The following is a 26,265-nucleotide window of genomic DNA, read 5'->3' as shown; positions in this document are numbered from 1 at the left end:
GTCACAGACATCGGCGGCTAAGATGTGGGGTTGCTATGCCAACCGCAGACACAGCTGGTCTAGCGTTGGAGAAGACAGTGATGCTGTGTTTCAGCGGGCAATCATCAAATTCAGACAAAGGGAACACACCGAGCAAACAAAAAAAGGTCATCAGGCATGTTTATTCACAGTTTGATTTTGATCTTAAAAAAACAAAGATCTGTATTGTCAGCTTGATTGCATTGTTTGTTTTCCCCCTGCGAGGAAGAGCCATCACTGCGTATAGCATTTTAGGTTCAAGTACTTTTCTATTCAATGTTGTCGATATCAAAGGGAAGATTAGCCCTGCCTCATACAAGATGCTGATTCCTTTTAGTATCCGTCCATCCAGCTCTCTAATCCATATTCTTCAAAGGCAGGTGGGCATCTGAAACAGAGATTCTCAAGTTGTTTTATAAATAGTATCTACTTGTAATTGAAATACACGGCCAGCGTGTCAGAAGAACAGATGATTTGACAGGGCTGGTTCACTCTCTGTTTCAACTTGCAATATTTTGTTTGTACCTGTCAGTTTCCATTTAAAACTGCTGTTACTGTATATGAGAAAAGACTGTATGCAGAGATGCCACCTTAATTATCACCTCCCACATTCTCAGACTTTCTGTTAAAGCGAGCTGAAGAGGAGAGAGGTGACAAAGATACGTAGCCTTCTTTATCACCAGGGCTTGAAATTAACACCAGCTACCTATCATTTAGCAGATGCCCCAGCTTCTTACTTGGTGTGGTAAATGTGGCATCCAGTTCGACAGAGACTCGATCCATCCTGACTCATTACATTCAGTACACAACCAATGTGAGGAAAACAAACCGAACTGGCAAAATCCATTTGCCACTGTGGATTGTTGACATCATGTGAAAAATAACTCTGCAACACTATCTGCCTCACTGGAAGAGTCTGCTCTTTATTCAGCCAACACGTTTCGACACAGGGACTTCATCATCCCATAGAACGGGTAAATAACAGCTTATAGGTACAAAGCAAGATGGCTGCATTTTTTATTATCTGATGAAAACAAGACACACAAATGGTCAGCCTTTATTTAAATCTGCATCCCAAACAAAGAGAATTCCCTGTTATCATAACAAAAAGCTGCATAAACAGTAAAAAAATTACCATGCAGTAAAAAAAAACAAAAAAAACTTAGTATTAGCATAGTATTTAAGAAAATGTTTTCAAAGCAAATAAAGTACAATTATTATAAAGCTCAAATAATAAGTTTTAAAAAAACTTTCTAATGCTAAAACCCTGTATGCCTTCCCCCAGACAGCAGTTCCCTACCCGGGGCCCTCAAGGGGTCAAATGGTAAATCTGAGGGGTTGCATAAGACAAAAGAAGACAATATTCTCATTTCAATTCATAATTATGTTTGCTTTTTGCTTTTATTCTTCTTTGCTATTTTCTCTTCAAGACTAAAAACTATTAAATAAAACAGGGAACCGCTCGTAGCTCAATGATGCAACCTGTAACAAGAGGTTGCTTTAAAGGGTCCAGAACCAAAACGGCTGGCAACCACAAATGTTTGAGATTATATGTAAATCCAGAAAGCCACTTTATGTTTCCCGGGGAAGTTAATTTCACTCCCCCCCTGTCTCTCTAACTGACCTTATCAATACCAGTAAAAGAGAAGTTCATCTTTGTATGTTTGGAGTCCAAAAATGTGTGGACACTGGGTGTTTTGTTTCTGATTCTGACTTCAATGATTGATCTCATTCATCAAATTATACTCTTTTTGCATGAATAGCTGAACACAATGTTTTGTTTTACAGATGATTAGATGATTTATACTTAAAAATTTTAACTGTGGATGATTAAAGCTTTTAGTGTTCTTTGTGAATTTGCAGTTGACACCAATTCCACATTTGTTGTCATCAGGCCCCGGTCCTAATTATCATTATAGCCAGGTGCTGCAAACACACCACAGATTTTAGAACACAGCTTTTGTAAAAAATGTAACTTTTCCCTCTCCTTGAACCAAAAAAAAAGCAAGTTTATAAAAGTTCAGAATGAGTAGATGTATCCAACTGGGGTTTGAGTCATAAAGGCCTTGGGATAAGATCAGTGGCTGAGGTTGCTGTGTTGTATTTGTGTATGAGGGCCTTTCAGTTATTGCAGAGAAAAGGAGGAGAGACAGAGAAAGAAACAGACTGGGAGAGAGAGAGAGTGAGAGAGAGACAGAGAGAGAGAGGAGTTCTGGGCTCTCCACGAAGCCTTGGCAAAGGCAGACAGGCTGCACTATCCTCTAGGGAAGATTCAATTATAAATGATGCTTCCACTCGGAGCCATCTTGGAATCCCTATTTCTTTAGGAGATCTTCTTCACCTAATCCTCAGCAGGGTTTGGTGTGGCCTGCCTCTGAAGTGATATGCCTCACACACATTGTGTGTCATGCATTATGAATGATGGGAAGGAGACATTCATGTCCTTATTTCGCTGAGAGCAGTGTGAACATCAACACTGGAGCTGACAGAATGCTAATTTTCGCCATAGAAAGGAGCCCAATAGAGTCAGGTTTTTACAGAGCTTTGGTGTGCAAGTGTGTCAGCTATTTATTTGCAATCTTTGTGTGTCTACGCCACTTCAAGATGACTTTGCTCCACCTTCGCTGCCCCATCTTTGTCTATCTGTCTCTTCTTTTACCCAGCATCGTTCTGTGTCTCTCCTACCTAGTAACTTCTTTCCTTTCATCTCTGCAATGTCTCTCTCCCCTTTCTGAAAATTCTACTGGTGGCAGCGCGCAACATTAAAGTCAGCAGACAGGTCTTCTTTGTAGCCTAGAGTGCTGCATGGATCTCAGCTGCATCCCCCTCCTCCCCCTCCTCCTATCCTCCCCCCCACCCCCCCCCCCCCCCCCCACCCCAGTCTCTGAAATCCTCTTCAGACCCCCTTCCCTCTTCCTCATCCTCTTCCTTTTCCAACCAGAGAGAATAGGAACTGACATCTCCAGAGAACCGAGAAAAAAATCATTTAAAGCCCTTCCTCTCTGTCCGCTTGCCGCTACAACAGAGAGGAGTGTCAGTAATGCAGCAGGAGGGGAGACGGGGAGAGGGGTTGGGGGGGGGGGGGGGTAGGAGGAGAGAAGAGGGCGGGAGGGTGAGACTGGCTATCAGAGTTTCGCAGTAATGAGGGGGGAGTTGTTATGGCTCACCTTCTGCTGTTCGAGTCTGTGTGTGTGTGTGTGTGGGTATTTTTCACTTCTGTGTACTCACATTTGCGCTTCTGCAGTGTTACATGAAGCTGAAGTGAGGATACATGACTGCTTCGTTAATGGGTGTCTGTGAGTTGATCTTCCTGTTCTTCTGTAGCGATCTGGGAGGATGATTTGACATGCCTGTGAGTAAGAAACCAATGTTACAAAGCCTCTTCCCGTTGCTGTGGGGAGGAGGGGGGCTTTGACCATCTCAGGCTCACATCTCAACTCAGTCTCACATCAAAATGTGTAATAGCTACGTTGGTCCACAGCACAGAACCTATTACACATTTTGATCTAAGACTGGGTTGCACATCTACGCCACTTGACTCTCTCTCCATCTGTGTTTCTCTGTTCTCCATGTCTTTCCACTCTCCTTCTGCAAAAAAAAAAAAAAAAAAAAACATGACTCTTTCTCCACTCTCCCCTGTTCTCCCTCTCCACATCTACCCAATTTTGCCTCAGCAACATGATACAGATGGCAAATCAAGCTGTTCATCATGGAAATATGTCAAGTATGTCCCCCGTCAATGAGGGGTGACGAAAAAGATGAGAACTTTTTTGATTGAGCCATCTCACTGTGTGTTGTGTCGATGGAAGTCATTGCACCTCAAGTGTTTTTGAGCACAATCCACTTGAGTAATAAAATAACAAAAAAAAAAAAAAATGTCATTCCAAGCTACAGGAAAGAATTAGCTGTTGTGTAAGAAGTACAATAATATTTTACAAGTTGGATAGGTCATTATGTTAGCTAGGAGAGATGCATTTTATGTTCACAACAGAGCTAGTGAGGTTTGGTATAGACAAAGGTTGACAAATAGCAGCTTGTGGGCCAAAACTGGCCTCTAAATGACATTTGACTAAAAATTAAAACTTTTAGGAATGTGTCAGAAATCAACCGGCGACATACAGTGGAAATCTACATGTAAAGCTCCTGCTGACATCTTATTATCAATACCACCATGTGTAGAGCAAACCAATACTGTGGCACGTTCTGCATCATGTATGAGGCTATTTGATTCAGTTCATATAATGTGAAGTACTACTGTATGGGAAGCTCCTCCTCTAAGTTGTGATGGGGTTGCGATGGTTTAGTTGTTATTATGTGGCAAACCACCAACTGAATCTCCATGACAACTGAGTAAACTTCATCCACTGATGAAGGCCATTGAATAGCTAAAAAAAATCCATTAAGTGGATATTTCCTTTCCTTTTTCTGGTCAAATTATACTTCCAAGGTCAAAAATGAACCTTCAAGCTCTATGCAGTATCTGTTTAATTTAAACATTAAACATTTAATCTGATTATATGATTTAACCTAATAAGATTTGTATTTCACAGAGATGAAGTTATGATTTTCTAAAAACATTTTTGTTGTAGAGTAGACATAGCAGCATGACATTAGCAAATAAGTAAATTAAGATAACATGTTTTTCTATTCATTCAAATTCTCAATGTTCTTTTTTGCACAGCTCAAGAGTGATCTAATGTTATTAAGCGCGATTAAAGATGTTATCTTTGATTTCAGCCTAGTTTAGCAGCAATGCTGAGTGTATTTAAACATAACATTACTCAACATACAGTAGGTTACACTAGTACAGTATGCCCTCTTGTTCCTTTGGACATCAATTGTTTCCTGTCACACACCTGCACTCCCTGTGCACTGGCTCCAACAACCAACTCCAACAAAACTGTCAACACTAAATCTCACTGCAGCAGAGAGGCTTGGCTTCTCTTGGCATTGCCGGGCGACTGTAGCACAAATACTACCACTGTAGTATTTGACTGCTCAATCCTAGCGAGTGGAGCTGCTGCCCAGAGGCTCAGACTTCATCATCCTGGCTACTGGTGCTGCTTTGCAGCCCAAGCAGCAGCAGCAGCAGAAGCTGCCTGAGACTCTGCCTTGCTTTGTTGCATTTGCTAGTGAGCTCTGGCTCATAAAGTTAAAATATGACTCTGACAAAATGTTATACAATGCAGAGTAATCCATACAATCCTCTGTACGCACTGTTTAGACTGGGAAATAACTTTCTAAGCCATAATCGCAGACTGTGGTGTTTTTTTTTTTTATCTTAAAGCACTTTTTCTGCAGACTTTTCACATCTCTTTATGTTTCCTTTCTGTTTACACACAAAAGTTCTCTTCCATACCTGACAGAAAATAATTACGTACTTATAAACTTTAATTAGGCTGAAAATAGTATTATATTTATGAAGGCAATCTTGCAAGGGAAAATCTTGGTAAGCATAAAGAAATGTGTCTTTATCCAATTCTGTATGTTTTTTTTTACAGTGTGTTGTTTGCACATAAATCATATTGCAGCTCCGGCTTCCTGCAAAAATCTTCCACTCTTCACTCGGATCATTCTGTCCGGTCTCTCCTTTCCTTCCATTTTTCTTCCACTTCTATTACCCCTGTCTTTTGGCGCGTGAATCCATATAGTTTGGTAATGCTACAGCTTATTATAACAGGGAAACAGACAGAGTAAATCATTCAAGGCCGGCTGTTTTCTTTACATAGCCACTCTTCACAATACACTGCCCTTCATCAATCATATTCTGCATTTTGTTCAGTTTTGCTGATGAGAGATGGGACACATGGACACAACGTGTGATGAAACATGTACACATGCACAAACACACAATGGACATTTTGTGTGTATATGCCATAGAGATACGTCCAACAGCACACATGCACACACATACGACATCCATCGTACTTTAGCCATTTTGTGGTAAACTTGCTTCTGGCAGCTGATTGAGGATAGAGAGAGAATGGGAGAGACGGCGAGAGAGAGCATTCAATCTTCGGTCTCGTCCCTCACTCTATCCCAGAGGGGAGAGGCAACAGTTGGAAACATGAATTATGAAATGATAAGAGGTTGTAAAATGGAGATAAATCCTGGTGATTACACAGCTCAGTATCTCAAAATTCGATTCCTCTGTCAATGATTCTTTATTGTAGTTGTGTGAAGGACAGCAAGCCTAATAATTCCCCATGTATGAAACGCGACAGGGGAAAGCATTGTGATGATAGAGTTCTTTTGAACTTGATTGAGGAGGCAATTACATTTTGCATCTCACTTTCAGGATTTTTTTTTTTTTTTAAGGCTTCTCTTTCTTTTCCTCATTCTCCGATGGCAGAAAATTCGACCACATCAAACCGTGTTTGTCTTCTTTTTCCATCCCCTAGGGTGCCAGCGCTGCAGAAAGCCCAAGAGATAACAAGGGGAAAGACATAAAAGCACATAAACAACACACACACACACACCAAGGAGAAAGGAGGGGAAGTGTGTGTGTGTGTGCGCTTGTGTACGGGTGTGTTTGTGTGCAAGTTCAGACTCATGTATGTCTATGCAGATGTATGCGTGCATATGTACATGCATACATACATATAGAGTGAGAGTTTAGAACATTTACCTACTGCAGTTCTGTGCGTTGTGGTTAATATTAGCTGGTAGTGCCACCTTTTCCTATGTGGCTGTCCGTACACACATCTGGTTTTCCCGCTGGTCGACTGGATTGAAACTGGTGACCTTCCGTCATTTTTGTCTCTGTGTGAAAATACTGTGTCCTCCTCTTTTTTCCCGTCTTTTCTCTAGTTGGGTAGTGTCACGTGGGGGCCTGAAGGACAGGACACGGTTCTGTTGTGCAGACAGGTGTCCTGACCTTCTGTCTGCTCTCCCACGCCTCAAGGGACCTCTTCGAAATAGAGGCCAAGTCTTTGACCGCCGAGTCTCTCATCTACAGTTTGTCTCTAAACGGAGGCACAGTGGCAGATGCAGTGAATCACAACGCTGGAGAGAAATGCATTAGTGCAACGCCAATTATTTCAAATCAAAAACCTCAACATAGGTATACAGTGTAAGGCTCATTTGGGAGGATAGTATCGTATTGTTTACCATCAGAGAATAAGCACGCAAGCTAACGCAGATTAGATAGATTCATGTTGGTTGTAATTTTTTTTTCAGAGGGGTTCCTATCTCCCATCCCTTCACTCTCAAATCAATAGAGCACCCCTACGCTACAATTAGATTTCAAATGGCCTCCCTCCAATACCCACTGGCCATGGCAAGATTGCATTATTCAAAGATGGAGATGAAAGTCCCCTCTGATCCACCAAAATAACATCTTGTGCAGTAATCTGTTTGTAGATGTGATTCCTTTGATGATATTTTCCCTGCAGTTGGCTTTTCACCAGGGCTTCATAGCTGTGAAACGGTGGCATGTATGTTGAACACACCATTTCTGCAGTTTAATGGAATAATGTTTCAACCTTGTAAGTAACTAATGTAAGTAAAGAATACCAACAATGGCACCAAAAGCACATAAAAAAGTGTGATTGAAAAGAGTGCACAGAAAGGGACAAACAAGTGGTTACAAAGCAGCAAACTTTTAAGAGGACTTTTCTAGTAAGAAAAGAACAAGGTTGGCTGCTTTTACCTTATAGCTTCAATGTGTTTGACTGGATTAACATCCTACCGCAGGTGTTGTATCAAAGACGTTGTTACACTGTTACCAAGCAAAACAAAGCAAGAAAGGTGTACAACCCCATCACTACATAGATCACTTTTCTTTAAGGGGTGTCTCATTAATGAACCGAGTAATTTCCCAGACAATTAATGGTCTTTGTTGTTGCATTTGTGCACTTTTAATGAGATACTAATATGAGATCTTTGTGCTAATGTAGAGTACACACTACAATACTTGTAGTTCCATGTAGATTTTTTTATATTATTTATTTTTTATTTTTGCATTTTGCTTTCAGTGTACCTAGGTTTTAATACTGGTTAAAAAAAAAAAAACCTTGAAAAGACTATTGTTAACAGTTTTGGGGCCAGGTTAATGCCTAAGGAGGTGTTAGTTGAAGTAATTCAGAGGGCGCATGCTAAAATATGCAAGAAATGTTAAAATATGCCATTGCTTACCCCTGACTTCTGTCTAATTAGTCTCCTCACAAAATCGCTGCAATTCAGTTATGTTGGTGCTCCTTACATACACACTTGAGTGTAAAAGCCCGGTCGCCCAAAAAAGCCCTTTTGCCCCGTGGTGAAGTTATTCAAATGGAACTCTTGACCTTGGGAGTTTAGCCTAGCCGCTACAACTCCACATTTTTTACCATCCATCCAGTTCTTTTTTACTCCGTTGGCATGTTTCAGACAAGCATCAGAAATGAAGCCCTTCTTGGAATTTTTGCATACACTGAATGCATAAATTGATATTCAGTGGACTTCCTCTCTGTGTGGAAATACAGCCGGTGCAGTCTGGGCCCAGCAGGTTGTGAGGGAAATGTGCTACATGTCTGCGATCTCGGGTTCGCTCTCTTCTCTGTACTTGTGCAGATAATCACCCACTTGTGTGATTGTATGTGAGAAGGCATCGTGTTTGTGTGTATGCACACGTGTTTGCACACTTTTATACTTGGGCATCATGATGTGCATTTGTGCCTCCATCGAGCCGCCTGTGTGTGTGTGTGTGTGTGTGTGTGTGTGTGTGTGTGTGTGTGTGTGTGTGTGTGTTTGTGCGTCAGTCTGTGTGGCTGGCTGTGTGTGTTTCATTCCGAACATTGTCTTCTTGAAACACTAAGCAAATCTCCTCAATGTGATAATTGGCTCCCTGGGGTGCTTGTATCTTTGCTGCTCATCATCGTCATCCCCTCCAGAAAAAAAGAGTGTGTGTTAGATGAGATAGGCGAAGTTTGCTCGTTTGCCGGGGAAACTAATCCTAAGTCTGCCTGAACTCTTTTGGCAAGAAGAAACTTTGAGGCACTGAGACAGCGGGGCCAGATCCGGTGCAACCTGGCCGCAGGCTGCTATCTGCTGTCTTTATGGCATCAGGGGCTTGTTTTCAGCCAGACGTTGACGCCATGGAGGAAATGTGCTATTTGAGGCAGGTGATACATGATGCAAACATCAGCTTCTATTGTTGCAGTGTCATTGAGAGCAATTGAAAAACTTTATTGTTTCTCTTCAGGGGAAAAAAATGAAATCTCTAAGGGAGGCATCTTTGTTAAACCAGCCATGTATGGTTATTAGTTACAAGCAGTGAAACAATTGTTTGAGGCTGGCGATGCTTCACTTGTTAAGACATTTTTCATGTCACATAGACAACCTTAGTTGGTAGTTTGCATTGCTGTCACCTGAGGTGTGTAAACTGCAGACCTGTTTGTGTGCCTGGAGGTAAATAGAGACACTCATCTGGTCGATGGAGTCTCTCCCCCTCTCTTACTCCCTCTCATCCATATGTTCATGCAGTCTCCGGGGTATTATGGACCACAGAGCAGATTGTTGGCCGCTTCATAGGGGAAACAGTGAGACAGCTGGGCACCCATCACAAGGCCAAACAGATGTTCAGGTGACTTGGAGACGAAGTAAACGGGAAAGAGTGAAACGACAGGGGGGCCGCAGAGGGAGAGAGGTGATGTGGAAGAAGGGGATGCAGAAGGATGACGGAAGCCCAAAAAAAATGAATTGATACATTGAGGCAAGAACTGAGACACTTCATTAGCAATCCTCTGTCAGCCTGTGAGGTGGGCCAAATGCTTTCTGTTATCCCTAGGCCACAGGAGTCTGTTTCGTCTCCCATATTGATTCATCCACAAGTCTATGTGCTGTAGGTCTAATGCCTTTGATCTCTTGATTATCTTTGCCTAAATGTGGACGAGATGGCTAAGCGGCTCAAGGATTCAGTGCTTTAATTCTGATGTACCTTAGGGAACATTCAGAAGTTGGAATTGAATCCGACCCTCAAACCAAATAATGAAACTATTCTTTTTTTATTTCTGTTCCATGTGATGATAAAAAAAGGAAATCCACAAACAACTTCCACAGGAACTGTGGCTCAAGGCCAAGCTTGATCCAATCAGAGGCTCTAATCTGACAGAAATCTGCATAGTGGCTGATGTAATAACAGAAATTTTCATTCTAGATGAGCTTCTATACCCCCACTGGTATTGAGGCCCTTTTTTCTACACTGCATTTGTCAAATTAAACCCAGCGAAGGTTCTTCGATTTTTCTTTTCCCCCTTCTCTCCTTTCTTGTGCCAGCCTTTGTTCTTTGGTTGCAGGTCTCATATATAATACATGAGGATTGGGAGACTTATCCGGTTCTGGCCATACTGGCTGTTATTCCCTTGAAAGGGGCTATATTTAAGAGCTGGATAGGTCATAGATGGCGCCAGGGGAGCTGCTGACTTCTACCCAAAAGGTGGTGGTGGCTGAATACCATTTAAAAACCTAAAATAGAACTCGACACAATTACATTGTAGCGGCGGCAGGGTAGCTGAAAAAGGAATTACAGTAGAGTTAGCCTGTAATGAAAGTAGCTTGGATGGGGTTTTGTCGGAATGTGTCTCGTTGCTGACGACACCGTGCTCCAAAGTGTCTAGTTAGAGTATGTTTGCAGATTGCAAAATTGAATTTCGCCCCATCTCTCTTTTTGTTTTCTACTTATCTGCCTCTATTTCTCCCACAACAAATCTAATTTCTGCCCTTTTTTTTTTTACTTGTGTTTCCTCAGCTGGCACCACCTACATCTTCGGTAAAGGAGGGGGTCTGATCACATACACATGGCCCAATAATGAAAGGCCGAGCACACGGACGGACCGGCTGGCTGTGGGCTTTAGCACTACCATCAAAGACGGCATCCTGGTCCGCATCGACAGCGCCCCACGTCTGGGTGACTACATCATGCTCCACATCGTAAGTAATAATGTTGTCATTCAGAATTCAGTATCATTCAACCACTTAATACCACATTCACTCTACTAAAGACACTTATCTAATTAGTTTGAAGGGAAGCATCTGGATCAAACTAATAATGAACAGTCTATTAGCCATTCAACAACCTATGAATTATAATATCTTGACCTAAGCTTGTTGCTTGCTGTCCATAAGCACATATTGTACGTTTCTAACTTTGCAACAACAAGCAAAGTTGGCCAAGACGATGACCGCAAACCCACCCCTGTATCATACCTCAAGGTTTACTTATAGTAGTCCTCAGACTAAATTCAGCCCATCATGCTGAAACTGAATTATACAAACAGTGCAGATCCATAAAAGAAAAATAAATAAATAAATAGACGACTCACTCCCCCTACTCCAAGTCTCTGCTCTCCATCCTCTTCTAGAACAACCCTACTTCTCCACCACATTCAGACTGAGTCCCAGCATGAATAATGAATGTGGCTCTCCATACATATGCAGTGTGTTCCCACATGTTGGAGAAACATGATAGAAACGGGGGGGGGGGGGGGGGGGGGCTGCGAGTTGGAATTCTTGGCCAGTCCACCGTGCATCCGTGCAGCATCTTAATAATCTCACTTTGCGACCTTGTGTTTGACTCGTTTACATAAGCATTAAGTATTAACATAATCATCAACCGCCACTAGATACATGCTGCGGTGTAGGTATGTCGTAAGAGGTGGTGCTGTTGGTGGTGGTGGTGGTGGTGGTTAAGGATGGGGGTGGGAGAGTTGCTGCTGACGCCGTGCGAAAAAAAAAAAAGATGTGATGATGAGGAGGAGCTACAGTTGCTAAAGCAGATTGAAAGTCTTTTTCTTCTTAAAGAGCTCCCCTCATCTCCTGAGTGCTGGCCATGTGGTGCAGAAAAACAGCCATCTGCTCTGCAAAGATGAGGGCCAACAACAAGCAGTTTCTTAGCTGCCTTTACAGTATAGAGAGATAAAGTGTATTTGTGAGTATGTGTTTGCGTGTGTATAAGTAAGAGAGGGAAGTGGCGACACGGGTAGAGAGAGAATTATAAAGATGTACAGCAACTAGTGAGGGCGATGCAGGGAATGCCTCCCTCTGTGTTTCTAACCGACCGAGTAATTGCAGGAACCTCTAAAGGAAGGAAAAGGAATGCATTTTTAATTCTGCTTTTTAGATATCACAGCATAGCTAGCCAAGCAGGGTATCTCTTATAATTTGGCTGCAAGTCATTGGGGGGCGAATATCTTCATTCCTCCAGTCTCATGGCGCTAATGAATTTAGTAATATAAAAAAAAAGCAACTGGAGATTTTTGCCAATTCACTGAGAGAAGCAGCATGTTCAGAACATAGTGTAGGATTTTTTTTTTTTTTTTGCCCGCTGTGTGGTTACATTACACTGCTAATATTTCAGATGATATATTGACAGACAAGAGTGTAAAAACATAGTGGGTTTCATTTAATATTAGCAGTGATTGTAGACTTAAACAGGACCACTATGTAAGATTTAGTGGCATCTAGCAGTGAGGTTGCAGATTGCAACTAACTGAATACCTACGGTTGCAGTGAAACTTGTGAAAAACACGGAAGTCTCTCTGTAGAGCCAGTGTTTGGTTTGTCCGTTCTGGGCTACTGTATTAACATGGTGGTGCAACACAGTGGGCTCCAGAGGAGAGGACCCGCTCTCTATGAAGAGTAGGTAACAAAAACACAACGAGTCTTAGTTTCATGGGATTATACACTTATTAAAACATAATTATGAATATTATATTTAATTTCTGCCAAGTTTGTTCTACTAGATGCCACTAAATTCTACACACTGCACCTTTAAACTATAAAATAATGTGCAGAAATCATGGAAGTGCAAGGCTCTGTTTTTCCACGATTAAACCGTTATTGAACAGTAACCACATGTAAAAAAAAGTTGGACTTTTTGCCACAGGTAAACAGTAAATAATTAATTAGACCTTGAGTGAATATTTAACTATGAAACCAGTGGATTTGGTTACATCTTGAGGAAAAATAATTCAAGGTTTGACCTCACTTCCAATGTTTTTGTTATTATCATTTGCCCCATGTTGTACTTTGTTAGTCTCCAGTTCTGTAGCTGTGGGAATATTGGATCACTAGGAAGGTTACCACAATGTGAATATCTTCTAATTTGCAGCTAAAACAACTCAGCTGCCTCTACAAGGTTTATGTTCACAAGAAATGCTTTTTAAATTATCAGACATTCCAGACTGCCAAGACTTGACTGAAATGTCATTAGATAATAACTTCTGATGACAGACGCCAGGTCCTCGCTGTCAGCGTTTTGAGTTTAGTAATGAATCTGGAGGAAAAGGTTAAAGGCTTTACGCCTGTCAATTCTGAATATACGTACGTCTAACCAAAGGTCTCATCGGGCCCAGGGCCATTACCTTAGCCTTTGCAATTATGAGGTCACTACTTGAAAACACTAAAAGCTACATAGCCACACTATAATATCTTAAACAGCTGAATATATAAGACGGTAGAGTCAACAAAAAGAGTGCGAACCTAACTTTTACTCAGAGTCTTTGGTGTATGCAGAGGTTTTTACTTCTCACCTCATTCCATCATAAAACTATCTCTGCTATCTCCTTTCAAGTCCCTCTTTAATAAAACTTCACCAGGAGAACATGCACGTCTTTGACTGACCTTGAAAGAAACAGCAAATTTTTGAAACCCACAGAGCCCCAGAGTGCAGAGAAAAACACACATTTTGAGGCAAGACCTAATCACTGACTCCCTCCTTAGTCTTCCTCTCTCTTGCTTTCTTCATTATCTCCCCCCCCTCCCCCCCCCCCCCCTCCTCTCTGTGATTAGCTTACGGCTTGTTTGGCAATCATGAATTAAAATGCTGATTGTAGTGTTTACATTTTAACTGCTAAGAACAACTGCATGCTTGGTTTCAAATCTGAGGGGCAATTTGGGTAATTTGCAGAGGTGAGCACAACATTTTGCCATGCTGCTGTTTCATTTATAAGTTCATTTGATCGCCGGGGTCTAATGCAGAGCATAAAGCAGACAAGGATCCTTGTCAGGTGTCATGCTGTGCCTACGTCGCACAGTAAAAGAATCCAATGTTTAAGTATAAACCTAACGCTGCAGAAAACAAATAGCAAAAAAACGTTTGTATCACAGGTAACTTTTTAGTGAAAGATGATTCGAAAGGTGGGCTTGTGGCAACACTGCAGTGATTAGTGAATGTGGGGTATGTGCACATTAAAAGTGTGTGTGTGTGTGTGTGTGTGTGTGTGAGCCCGCTTAAATCCGTGACAGAAAAACTCTAAGCTGTGGGCTAGATGTGGTGGTTGTGTGACTCACACAGTATCTCACCAGGGACTGCACATGACTGCAGGTGAAGATTACCCAAGATGTAACACACACACACACACACACACACACACACACACACACACACACAAACACATATGCACACACACACACAGAGAAATCCTTCAGAATCTCATCTCTACAGCTTTCAGATGGGGAAAAAAAACTTTTATTTTATTTATTTGCCACAAACAGACATAAGATAGACAGTACAATTAACAACACAAATATAAAGAAACCATACTGCATATAAGACACTGACATAACCTCACCACGGTGATAAATACGCTTGTGATGATGAATTGTAGTTTCAAAATTGTCAGAATATTTTCTCGATATTAAAGGATGAAAACAATACCTTCTAATTCTTTGAAGAGACAAACTTGTGCCTGGGCTGTCATCGATTTTAATCACCAGTGGCTAGATGCAAATAAAAGATGGACAATATGAATACAGTAAATATAGGAATTAACCAGTCAGCATTACGTACTTGAAAACTGTAGTCTTAACGTCTTAGAGGTGAATTGTACAACGGCCATCAAAGTAAAGACAGGAAAGACAGACAGAGGAGGACGACATGCAACCAAAGTCCTGGCCTGGGTTTGATTATAGCTGCAGAGTATGTGCCTCAGGCAGCAGAAAGACCCTGTCTTCTCTCTTTTTATATGGTTTGAAAAGAAGAGAGCGCCGGGCGGGAGAGAGCTGGAGCTCGGTTAATCGTGGCTCCGGTGAGCCCAGATGAACTCGCTTCTGCGGAGATGTTGTAGGTGACAAGTTGAAGTCAGGCGAAGCTGAAATGGAGAATGCTCCATCAAGTTTCATGTCTTTTGGTTTCCAATTAAAAGGGGGAAATTGCAGCCAGACACCTGACAAGATAAAGACTCTGCCGGTATTGCAACAGTCTTTCTCTAACATAACTTAAAAAAATATGCCGCACTCTGTACAAAGTCATTACAATGAAAACTCCAATTGCCAGTATATGAATAAATGTGTCTTAGATATAATTTCTGAGCTTTTGTTTGAACTAAAAACTTGATTCTGATGTATGGTGTATTACATGTGTAGTCTGTCTGCTTTTAAGGCCTAACTGGGATTATTTAGTTTGATTTAAAGTCATGTTGGAAAAGCTTTATTTTCCACTTACCTTTAGTCCCATTTTTATGGTTTGCAATCGTGTTTTACACAGAAAGCTTACACATAAGCTGATTGTTTTTGTCGGTAATGATTTTCATAAGACAATTCTACGACTAGATGGATTGATCGGTGGATTCTCCAGATGTTGTTGACAAACTCAGATTTCGCTCGTTATATCCAGCACATGTAAAGCACGTACGCGCACTTTGTTTTCCAACCCAGGAGGATTTCTAAATCTTCACTCACTCTCTCTCTCTCTCTCAAAAAACACACATTGACAACCAATCAGGTGCGTGTATTCTAATGGAGCGATGGGACACTGAATTCCATTACCCACTTGAGTTTTCCCCCCCTCATGCTAATTCACGGGGAGAAAAAAAGGTGCGGCTGCCGGATAATTGAAAACCCTAGTGCAGACAAGTAGGCGCACTCAGACACAAGATGTGGAATGAGATGAGTGGGCTGTGGATGGTAAAATGCTATATTGTATACACCATGCTGTATCTTGTTTTTCCTACCACCCTTACATATGTTACATGCATACACTAATGCATGTATATTTTAATGTATTAACGCCGGATGCATAATTCATTCCTTTTTTCGCTAATTCCTGTCTCTCCCATTCATTCGTCAGCTTCTTTTCCGTCCGTATGCGCTTATGTCTAACAGTGTCTATATCCCCCATCTACCTCTCTCCCTCCCTCTACCTCTGACAGACCTAATATAAGATGTTTGATGTGTACCTGTGTGCATCAGCGCGTATATGGCCAGGAATGTATTGCTTCTATCAAGTTACCCTACCTCGGCAGGGAAAGATAGATATTATCGCGGTTATGGCTCATGGCCTCTGATAACATTACAGCTTCTTATTTGACTTTGTATTTCCTTACCTCCCACATTTGATTCCCCCAATGGAAATAAAGAGCTGGGAAAATATACCTCGCAGCTGTTTTCACAACCAGTTGAATGCAGTACACGCAGTCAGCGTTACTGTAACTTTGTTGATAAATAAGTCTTTCTCTGAACCTGAACAGCAGTCATTTTTATCTCATCTGCTTTATTATTCAGATTTTCCCGGTGATACAACAGACTGTATTACTTCACCTTACGACTGTTATTTAAACTAACAAACAGCGAAATGCAACCTTTACAAGAATATTATTGGCAGTAGCACAGGTTACTTCTTATGAGATCAATATATAATACCAGATTATTAGCACTGTGCCTTCCCTGGGGGGTGACTCTGTTGACATAATGACTTTTCACAGCAGGCTGAGCTTAACTGGCATACTAGCCGCCAGATGGTCAGTGGACATGTGTGTGTGTGTGTGTGTGTGTGTGCGCAAGGTAAGCATTCACACGCTTGGTGCTTACATGAGAAGCTGTGAAACATTGTATAATCATAAAGCAGCATTTGTGTTTTTAATCAGACGTTCAGGTTAGTGTTGGTCTTTTATGAATGGATGTCATCTCTTCCTCTTAGGAATATTATGCTGTGCAGTATGATGCAATTATTTTTTTTAGATTATCTAATCTAAGTGATTGTGCCCCAAAAATCTGATAACATTCCAACAACACTATTCCTCTTAATCAGTGGTGCTGCATAAATGCTGCTGATGCACCCCACAAACTATCTGCCTTGTGTGTGTACCCTGTTGCCTCCAAGTTCCCATTATGTACAGTTCACATAGCAGAGTGCACATGGCAGCGCCGTTATATGCCCAGAAAACCAGCAACCAAACAGTGTTCTTATTCAGGATGCATCCAACCAACTTTTTCTCTTAGTAGTGACTCCGTTACCTCAACTCTGGGTATCAACCGTTGCAAAGTACAGATGCGATGCCAGTGCTTTTTATTCCCCAAATTTTTATATCCGTATAGCTCAGGGACACTTGAATATAAGCAATCATCATTAATATTTTTAGTAACACCTGTGCTTTTTCTACTATATCAAAATATCTGCTGTTAAATAGTCCTGTTGGAATCATTTTTATGGAAGGTAACGAGGCCAGGGACGCCGCTCGGGGACACTGAATTTTATCATGACACTGACAAAGAAACTGGATAGATCACATCTGGCTGATACCCAAATTGCTTAATCAGGTCAGCATTGGCACCAACGTCGATCCAGCGCGTCAGATCAATGCTTTACTAACTGTCATCCTGGAATAATTATACCTGGCCCCTGCTTTTCTCTGTGTCAGATAGTGTGTGGCAATTTTATTAAACTCAACTTTATCTAGTAATATACACCATTTAAGCGCATGATAAACTGAATTAGTAACAGGCTTAAAACTAGTTTCTGACACAGTGCCCCTCAACAAGCCTGGGCCGCAAGACTAGTTAATAATGCACGACCCGCCTCAGTTGATATTAAAAACAAATTTGCAATTAATTACATTACCAAAACCAATTGACATGCAAACCTGGGACGTTTTGGGCCCATGGGAGTCTGGAGGCCTCAGGCCAGTTGTGCATTTTGCCAATTTGGTAATTCACACTTGTGTGTAGTGCTTACAAATGGAAAGCAACATGCCTTTAAAGATGTACTCCAGCAGTTTAGTTTTGCACTTTCATGAAGTTGGGGGAATTGTGATAGATAGATGAAGAAATAATTAAATTATTATGAAAATTGAAACAGAAAAGGCCAAGATGTGCTGACATTTAGTCGCTAGTACGGTTCAAACTCCAAAGAACCTTCCTGCTCGTAAAAACACACAACTTTCAAGCGCCGCACTCCCTGTTTCTAACGCAGGCTTTGTGTTATATATTTGTAATCTACAAGCCCAAGCTGAGCCGTCATAAGGGTTATTTTCTCACACTTTACCAGGCTTCCCACAGCACCACAAAGGAAATTATACAACTATTTTCACCTGCTGATTAGTACTTCATATACGGAGTAAACCAATCTTGAAGAGTAAAATCAAAGCGTGTTTCACCTGGCTCTTAAAAGGGAAACTTGAAACTCTCTCTGGTGTAATTACTCTGCAAAAGTGGACTTTCTCCAGTATTTGAGTTCATTTTTATCTGCATGTACTTGTGACCATCTCACCCCGTGCATTTCGATGATGTTTTGCGTTTCATTTCACCTTTAGAATAAATGCTGCAAGGTCATAAAATAAACCCCCTAAAAATATTTCTAGGACAGTTTGTATGGAATATTACAGAAAGAAAATAAAAGAGAGTTCATTTAAAGTTATTTTCTCCTCTGGTAAAGTATTGACATTCGTGAGTTGACAGAGAATAATCAAGAAAGGAGGTTGAGAGTTTTGGTGCCTGTGGTCATTAATATTTAATAACTGCAGGCACCTCCACTTCGACTGAAAACACAGAGAAAAAAAGATGCACAGACACACTTAAATGCACATTACACCGAAAACCTTTTTGCGTCTTGTATTTTCTCAAACTGCACATGCATGGATACACGCAAACATATGTAACACAAGCACTCGCCCTCTTTACTTCTCCCTCTCTGGCTCCTGTACGCACCCACCTACATGCTCACCCCCCACTTATTTTCTCACTCTCTGCCACTGCCATGTGCATATATATATAAACACACACACACACACACATTTCCACAGGCTCCTTCAACAAATTCTCACACCACGGCACACTGGCGCTGACACACCAAACATGATACGAGGGCTCTTCGGGGACATCTGTCACTCATTCATGTCAACCAGAGGCACTTCAGGGGGAACAGTTTATGTAGCAGACCCCCTGACACTCACACACACCAAATAACCCTCCTAACCCGATTTCAGGAGGGCAACAGCAAGTAATAACTGCTCAAGTTGGACAAACAGAGCAGCATTATTACAGTGTACCCATGTGGGCCGTGGCCTTAGCCCTGGCCTCAGCGATGTATATTTCATGGATTAAGATGAAAAATTCAATGAGGAACAACAAACATTGTGCCTCTCTCTCCCTACTTTGCTCTCTGACAGCCACCCCTCCCGGGGATCCTCGTGTTTTCACAGCTTCATGGTAGGACATGAATCCCATTCTCACAGTGATGAAGAGACAGAAGGAGAAGATGAAAGAGACAAGAGAGTGGAGCATCGTGTACGTCCAAAAGTAGAACAAATACAAGAGGCTGGATGAAAAAGAGAGAGAGAGAAAAAAAAAAAGAATAAGAAGAGGTGGGAGAAAAGGAGTTGGGGAGAGAGATAGAGAGATGTGGGTATTTTAGAATTCAGAGCAGGATCAGAGACAAACTTGGCTCAGATAGGTCTCAGCACACAAGCACATTGGCTGTGAATTCCAAATTATATGTTGCCTTTCTGTCTCACTCTGACGCCACAGCCACCCCCCCCCCCTCCCCCCACCCACCCCGCTTTCTCCTTCTTATCTCTCACTCCTTCTTATCTCTCTGTCTCTCTTTTCTTTTTTCTGCGACAGCGCCACAGCACTGTTGTTTTCATACTAAAGGCTAGATTGGACCCAGGTAGCTGGTCGGTCAGTTGGTTGGTATTCAGCTGCAGTGGAAAAAAGTGACTCCACTAAAGCCCTGTAGAGGCCAAGGTTATACTCACAGAGGTGTGGACAGAATGTGGCCATTTCAGTGGCGGCCATTTTATCTTCAAAGCTCTTCTCTGTTGTTACACCAAACTGTTTATTTCTTATTGTAGAAGATATTTGAGAATATTGGTCCTGACCAATTACTTGTTACTTATTACACATTGGGGAAAAACATTACAATACATTACTGAACAGCAGAAGTAATTACTTTCATTATTTTCCATTTCTCAGCTTCCAACAACTTTAAAACCACCACAGCTACACCTGGCATCATCTGTATTTAACACTAGAAATAGAAAATGAGACATTTTGCTACAGTAGCTTGACCCCTATGACTCCTCACAGTCCTCCTAGTGGATCTGCACGGTTCACACACTCTCCGACTCTTAACAATATCCAGGTGATTCCTAAATGTAGGCTCACCATGGCTAGAAAAAAGAAATATGGTTAAAATAATTTCAGAGTCATCAGAAGAAATAAAAAAAGTAACTAGAACCAGATTAAAAGTTAGATGGATATAATGGTCATGGGAGAAACAAAACATTTACAATGATGTGCATTAAATTAACAAGGGAGCTGTAGTTTTTTTGCATGCTTACAAATAAATAATTCATATTTTTGTTAACAATAGGTCAAATGACTGTAATGTTGAAAGGGGTCGCTAGCAGTGAAAGACTCACATAGAATTATCTCCTGACTCTGCTATGAAGCATATTTTAGCACCTTTCAGCTGATTTTTTTGGGGCTTTACAACCCTCAACCTTGCTGTTTTGGTTCACTTTCATATTTTTTGGCTGCTGTAGGCAGCAAAGAAACTTCAAAAAACACACCGTACGCTACCTGCACAGCATCAAACAGCAGATAGACAAAGTTAGCAACTAGCTGATAGCTATAATGAATTACCAGAGAATTACCAGACCAGAGCTAAGAGAGGGAGTATTGGACTTACATTCATCAGATGGACAAAAACACCGATCCAAATGAATGCAGGATGTGTAAAGAAGCAACGTGTTTGCCATATTAACTTTCGTTACCGCCTAATGCTGGTTCTAACAACACATAACTCTGTCTTTATAAGTAGCTGCATTTTCTTAGATGGAGACAGATGCTCCCTGAGATCAAAGCGCTCTACTTCACTCAGGTGCGGCATCATTTTATAATTTCCCTCTATTTACCCAGCTACAGACGCGATGCTATGTGTGCTTGAGTGATGAGCGGGACAGCTTGTGACGAGCACCTAATGAAAGATCACAGGGATTTGGAATCGATTGAGGTGTATCTCACACACAAGGCTAGGTGCCATCTCAGCTACAAAGACACTCCTAAATCCTCCGTCAAGCCTCGGCGTTACCCTGTTACAGCCACTCTCTGCTGCTCCTACGCCGTCTCTCACCTGAGCCACAGGACCAAGAGGAAGACAGAGATTGGGGGGGGGGGGGGGGAGTAAAACCAAATAAGAGAAAGAGATTCACATTTTAGCAATTTGACTCCCTTTCGGATTATCGACAAGAAGGGTGGATGATGAATTGCGGGGCTGTGCCATCTCAGCTCCAAAGACACTCCTAAATCCTCCCTCAAGCCTCAGCATTGCCCTATTACAGCCACTCTCTGCTCTCCTCTGCCATCTCTCACCTGAGCCACAGGAAAAAAAGAGGCAGATAGAAATACAGAGATTGGAGAGAGAGAGGGAGGGAGGGGAGAGAGTAAAGCCAAATAAGAGAAAGAGATTCACATTTTAGCAAATTGACTCCCTTTCGGATTATCGACAGGAAGGGGGGGGATGATGAATTGCGGGGCTACTCAAGTGATAAACGTCAACATTAGAAAATAAATGTAGTGGAAAGAAGGCAAAAAAAAAAAGTCTTCTGCCTTCAATATCAGCAACGGTGTGGCAGATTGGCTCACTCGCAAACACACACACGTATATACACATATGTACACACTGCAAATGTATTCATGGAGGATTAAGCGCCTGCTGGTAAGAAAAAAGCAGCAAGTAGTTGTTTTTTTTTTTTTTTTCCTCTCGCTTGCTGATAAAAAAAAATGAGGGGGATCAAATTTGAGTGCGAGGCTCCTTCACAGATGGAGTGAAAATGTGAAAGTGAGTACCTCTGCATTTTACCGAGTGCGAGTTTGTATTTATTTAATCCCCCCATTATTGACTCTCACCGTGACAAAGCTCTATTGACAAGGAGACAAAACAGACTATATCACTTTTTTTTTTATGAAGCTGGGATCATCAGAAAAACAATCTATAGGGATAAATGATATTTCCTACAGGATGGCTCTTATATAGAATTATTATAAGCGCTGAACGGCTGAAGGTTATGGAGTGTGTCTCTGAGGTTTATTGATCCTCAAACATTCTGGGCAGGCAGTGGGGCAGATGGCCAAGGACATGACAGCCAAGTCTTCCATCTCCACATCTCTTGTTCTGCTCCTCCACTGCCCTGAACCATTTCCTCTGTCTCTCTATTGTGGGGAAAAAAAACATTATTTTTTTAGCTCCAGTTCTGCAAAGCACACACACACATTTACTGTCAACAAAGAGGCTATGGCCCCCAATAGAATCCAGCCTGATTGGGCGCCCAAGTCGACCAATAAGGTTATGACCTATTTATCCTGATGACATATTCTGTGTATATCTGAGATGTTTGTGCATGGTTGTGTGTTGTTTCAATGATTTTTCAAGGGTCGTTTTAAGGTTACATCAAAGGAAAAAACATCCTCATATGCTTTGAACTACAGTATCATATTTAATATGCCTGTGATGCTCCAAGCATTCTGCTAATTATTTATATGGAGTGGCTACTTAACCTTACATTTTCAGTTGTTTAACTCCAGTGTATCTGCACTGGAATTATCTCGATATACCATCATGCTGTCTAATTGTGGCAAATTCCTAGAACAGCGAGATAATTTTTACTTTTCAGTAGCTTTTTTATCACAGCTCCATATTTTACTAATAATTTCCTAAAAAAAGAAACTAATATGTCACTCTAATTTATTTGGAAAGATTGAGATAAATAAACAAAGTAATCGTCTTTTTAGCGCACAGCTGGTCAGCTGTAAGTGCAAAGATATAATGTGATGTGTCCTTCTGTGTAGTAGTAAATTATGGGCAAGCATAAAATAAAATTCACAAATATAAGAGAGTAAAGTTTTTAACAGATAAATGAATATTTACTCGGCTTGAAATGGGTATTTCGAGGAAATTCCACTGTAAATCAACAAACAACCCTCGCCCTAACTACAGTATGTAACTACTGTACCTTATAATCTCCTGATTCTTTTTAAGACTAATTCAAAGGACTGAGTGAGTACTTACTGTCTAATGTCTCAACACATTGTCTGTTTTCCATATAATTACCACCAAATTACATAATCCTTTCCAAAAAAAACTCCCAAGGAAATTATTAAGAAATTACAAAACCTGTAAAATTAAGTATTACCAAAAAATGCAACATCTCCTTTAAGGTTATGCAGATGCATTATGTTGTAATTAATATATGCCAGTGAAGAGTAGCAAGCAAATTTAGTCAGACTAAGGTCTAACTCACTCATTCACCTGCAATGAAGTTGTGTGTGTGTGTGTGTGTGTGTGTGTGTGTCTCTCAGCCGTGCCCTCTGTAAGATCTAAGCCTATGGCCATGACAGTATGAGTCAGCACAAAGGTGACAGATGTTAAGACGATGGACATGGGTGAAAGCACAGCTCTCTTGACCCCCCTTCCGCCCCCCCTTCCCTCCACCCTCTGAATTTCACAGGCCCCCTTTGATTAAGTTGGTTTGAAGGCTGAAGAGAACATGGTTAATTCATTCTTCCCACATTATCTTTAATTCATTCATGTCTTGGCTGGAACGTGCCAGAATGGCCACAGAAGAGAAGGAAAAAAGCAGCCGTGGCGTATTCACTTAAAAAAAATACTGTATTCATCATATTTTCTTTTCCCTCTGATAACACTCACATGGTTTTTGATAAATGACTGCTCGTGGCATACACATGATGCAATTGCACGCGTGTTTTAGGAAAAATAAGATGTGGCTGTTCAGCAGTCTTCCCAGTGTTGAATTGCCCTAACCTGCGCATGTGTTGGCCGTTTTCCAGCAGGCTTCTGCCTGGACAGCAATTAATGTCATTTGGAGCGAAGAGGGACCTCATGACTCATTACATATGCCTTTTGCTCGGAAAAGCCTCCAAGGGGCCTTCTCCACTTGTGTGCCAATGCTGCCACTCGGGGGATAGCACAAGTTGGATAACACTCTAATTATAAAATTCACTATGAAAAATGTCTTCTTCAGTGCTGGCAGGGATGAGATTAAACTTGGTTTGGCTTTAGTTTATTTGAGCTTCTTGTGCCTACAGACTATAGTTACTGTATGGATACTGTGAATTTGCCGTTTCTGCAATTATTGTCTAACTGCCTGCAGTGTAAGTTTTTTTTATAGTTGATTTCTTTGACAAGTTTTAAATTCCTGGATGGCTATTTAGTAACCAAACTATTGCAAAGAAAGACTCACGGCGCTAAGCTCATGAAAGTCAGGTTAAAATTTTATAAATGTTATGCAGAAATCTTCCCCGAACCTCGCCGGCAACTTGAGGCGCAAAAAAGATTGATTTTGACAGCTGTGTATTTTTGACATTGTAGCAAAGCAGTATCTGACATTATTTCACTAGCTTTGCTGTCAACTACAGCGGACAGGAGGGATTGAAATACATCATGAGCATTTTTATGCTATAACCTGTGTCAACAGTCTTGCTGAATGGACAAGGAGGCCCATCTGTGTCTCGCATGGCTGATCATGGCGGACCTCCCCTCTCGACTACTGTAACCTGTTCACAGTCCTGGCTCAGTGGAGCGCATACTGACAAATAGCGGGAGGGAAAGGGGAGGGAGAGGTAGAGAATAAGATAGAGGGCATAGACAGGAAAGAGAGGGAATGTTGATGGGGAAAGAGAGCAACAGACAAGAGCTACAGATATGGAGAGAGAGGGAAAACAGAGATAGATAGAGGTAGAGAGAGTCAGTGCAGTGTGTCTAATCTCCCTTCAGGGGCGGTGGTGTAAGGACGCCTTCTATGACAGATAAACTCACCCGACAGCGAGCCCGAAATGACAGACACCCACTGTGCTTGACTTGGCTCAGAGTCTCTGCAGCATCTGGCAGAGGGAAGGAGGCAGCATCTAGTTTCCATACAGCTTTGGTAAAAGAAGAAGAAGAAGAAGATGGTGGCGGGTGGGCGGTTTTGTTAGTGGGGCAGGGGAACCGGGAGGTGAAAAGAAAGAGTGAGTAATGTTTGCTCTACTGTGGTGAACACAGATGGGGTAGGAAGCAGCAGGCGGTGTTGTTTTCATTCTCTGTACTCGTTTTCTCAATCTCTCCTTCTTTCACTCTGTTGAAGATTGTTTAGGTCTTAAAGGAGGGCCAGACTAACCATCTGAACTATTCGTCGCCTCTTTGCTTTTTGGCTTTCGATTAAGCACACTATAGTCCATGCATGAACAAGCTTTTATCTCCCCTAATTCCTTTGGAGTACAGCTTGCTCGCAAGACATTAGCGAAGGCAAAATTGCTTTTGAAAGCCTCCGCAGTTATGTGTTTTTTGTCAGGCCGCGCCGCTCTTTGTCTCTTTCTCCTCAGCAAACACTGGTCAAATTGTTAAGGCACCCTTGAAGAAAAATTCCACTTTGTATTTAAAAGGAAAAAGATATTCCAGATGACGTTAGCGCTTTCCTTTAAAACCGCACCCTCCCGCTTGAGTTTACCTTCTCACACACACACACACACACACATCCCAGCGTGTGTGTGTGTGTGTGCGTGCTCCCAGAAAACAGCATTCAGTATGAATTCGGTGTTTCTGGAGACTTTTGGAGTAGTCAAGGTGGCAGAGGCTGATTATGTGAGCTTGCATGCGCCTGTGTGTGTGTGTGTGTGTGTGTGTGTGTGTGATTTTATGCCTGTGCATAACACAGCAATGAGTCTTCTGAGGTATTGTTCGAGAGTGGCGACACAGGCCGACCTGGGACAGACCTTCAGAGTCACTGTGACATTTAAAAACAACCTCCCACTGTCTCACAAGATAGACAATATATTTGTCACTTTCTCCAGCTCCCTTATTTCTTGCCCTCTGTGAACCTCTATGTAGTTATCTCTGAATAGAAAAAGATAAACATATATATATGTGCCAACATATTTATCTATATCCATATATCTGCCTCTGACACATTCATAATGTTACCATGTGGAAAAATGCATGCGATCGCGCGCAGGATTTGGCATCACATCACTCACGTTTATGCACATAGCGTTTAT

General features: G+C 41.6%; 1 protein-coding gene across 6 annotated transcripts in view; it reads left to right on the top strand.

Moving 5' to 3' along the window:
• Nucleotides 1-26,265, top strand: part of LOC121882010 (neurexin-3b-like) — a 392,732-nt gene that overhangs the window by 311,477 nt on the left and 54,990 nt on the right. For all 6 annotated transcript variants that reach the window (XM_042389887.1, XM_042389889.1, XM_042389888.1 and 3 more), the window contains one exon: nt 10,745-10,926. In XM_042389887.1, coding sequence (XP_042245821.1) covers nt 10,745-10,926 — 182 coding nt within the window. The remainder of the gene's footprint in view (nt 1-10,744; nt 10,927-26,265) is intronic.

This window comes from Thunnus maccoyii, chromosome 17 (assembly GCF_910596095.1).
Source record: "Thunnus maccoyii chromosome 17, fThuMac1.1, whole genome shotgun sequence".
NCBI lineage: Eukaryota > Metazoa > Chordata > Actinopteri > Scombriformes > Scombridae > Thunnus > Thunnus maccoyii.
This window is presented reverse-complemented; position numbering and strand designations above follow the sequence as displayed.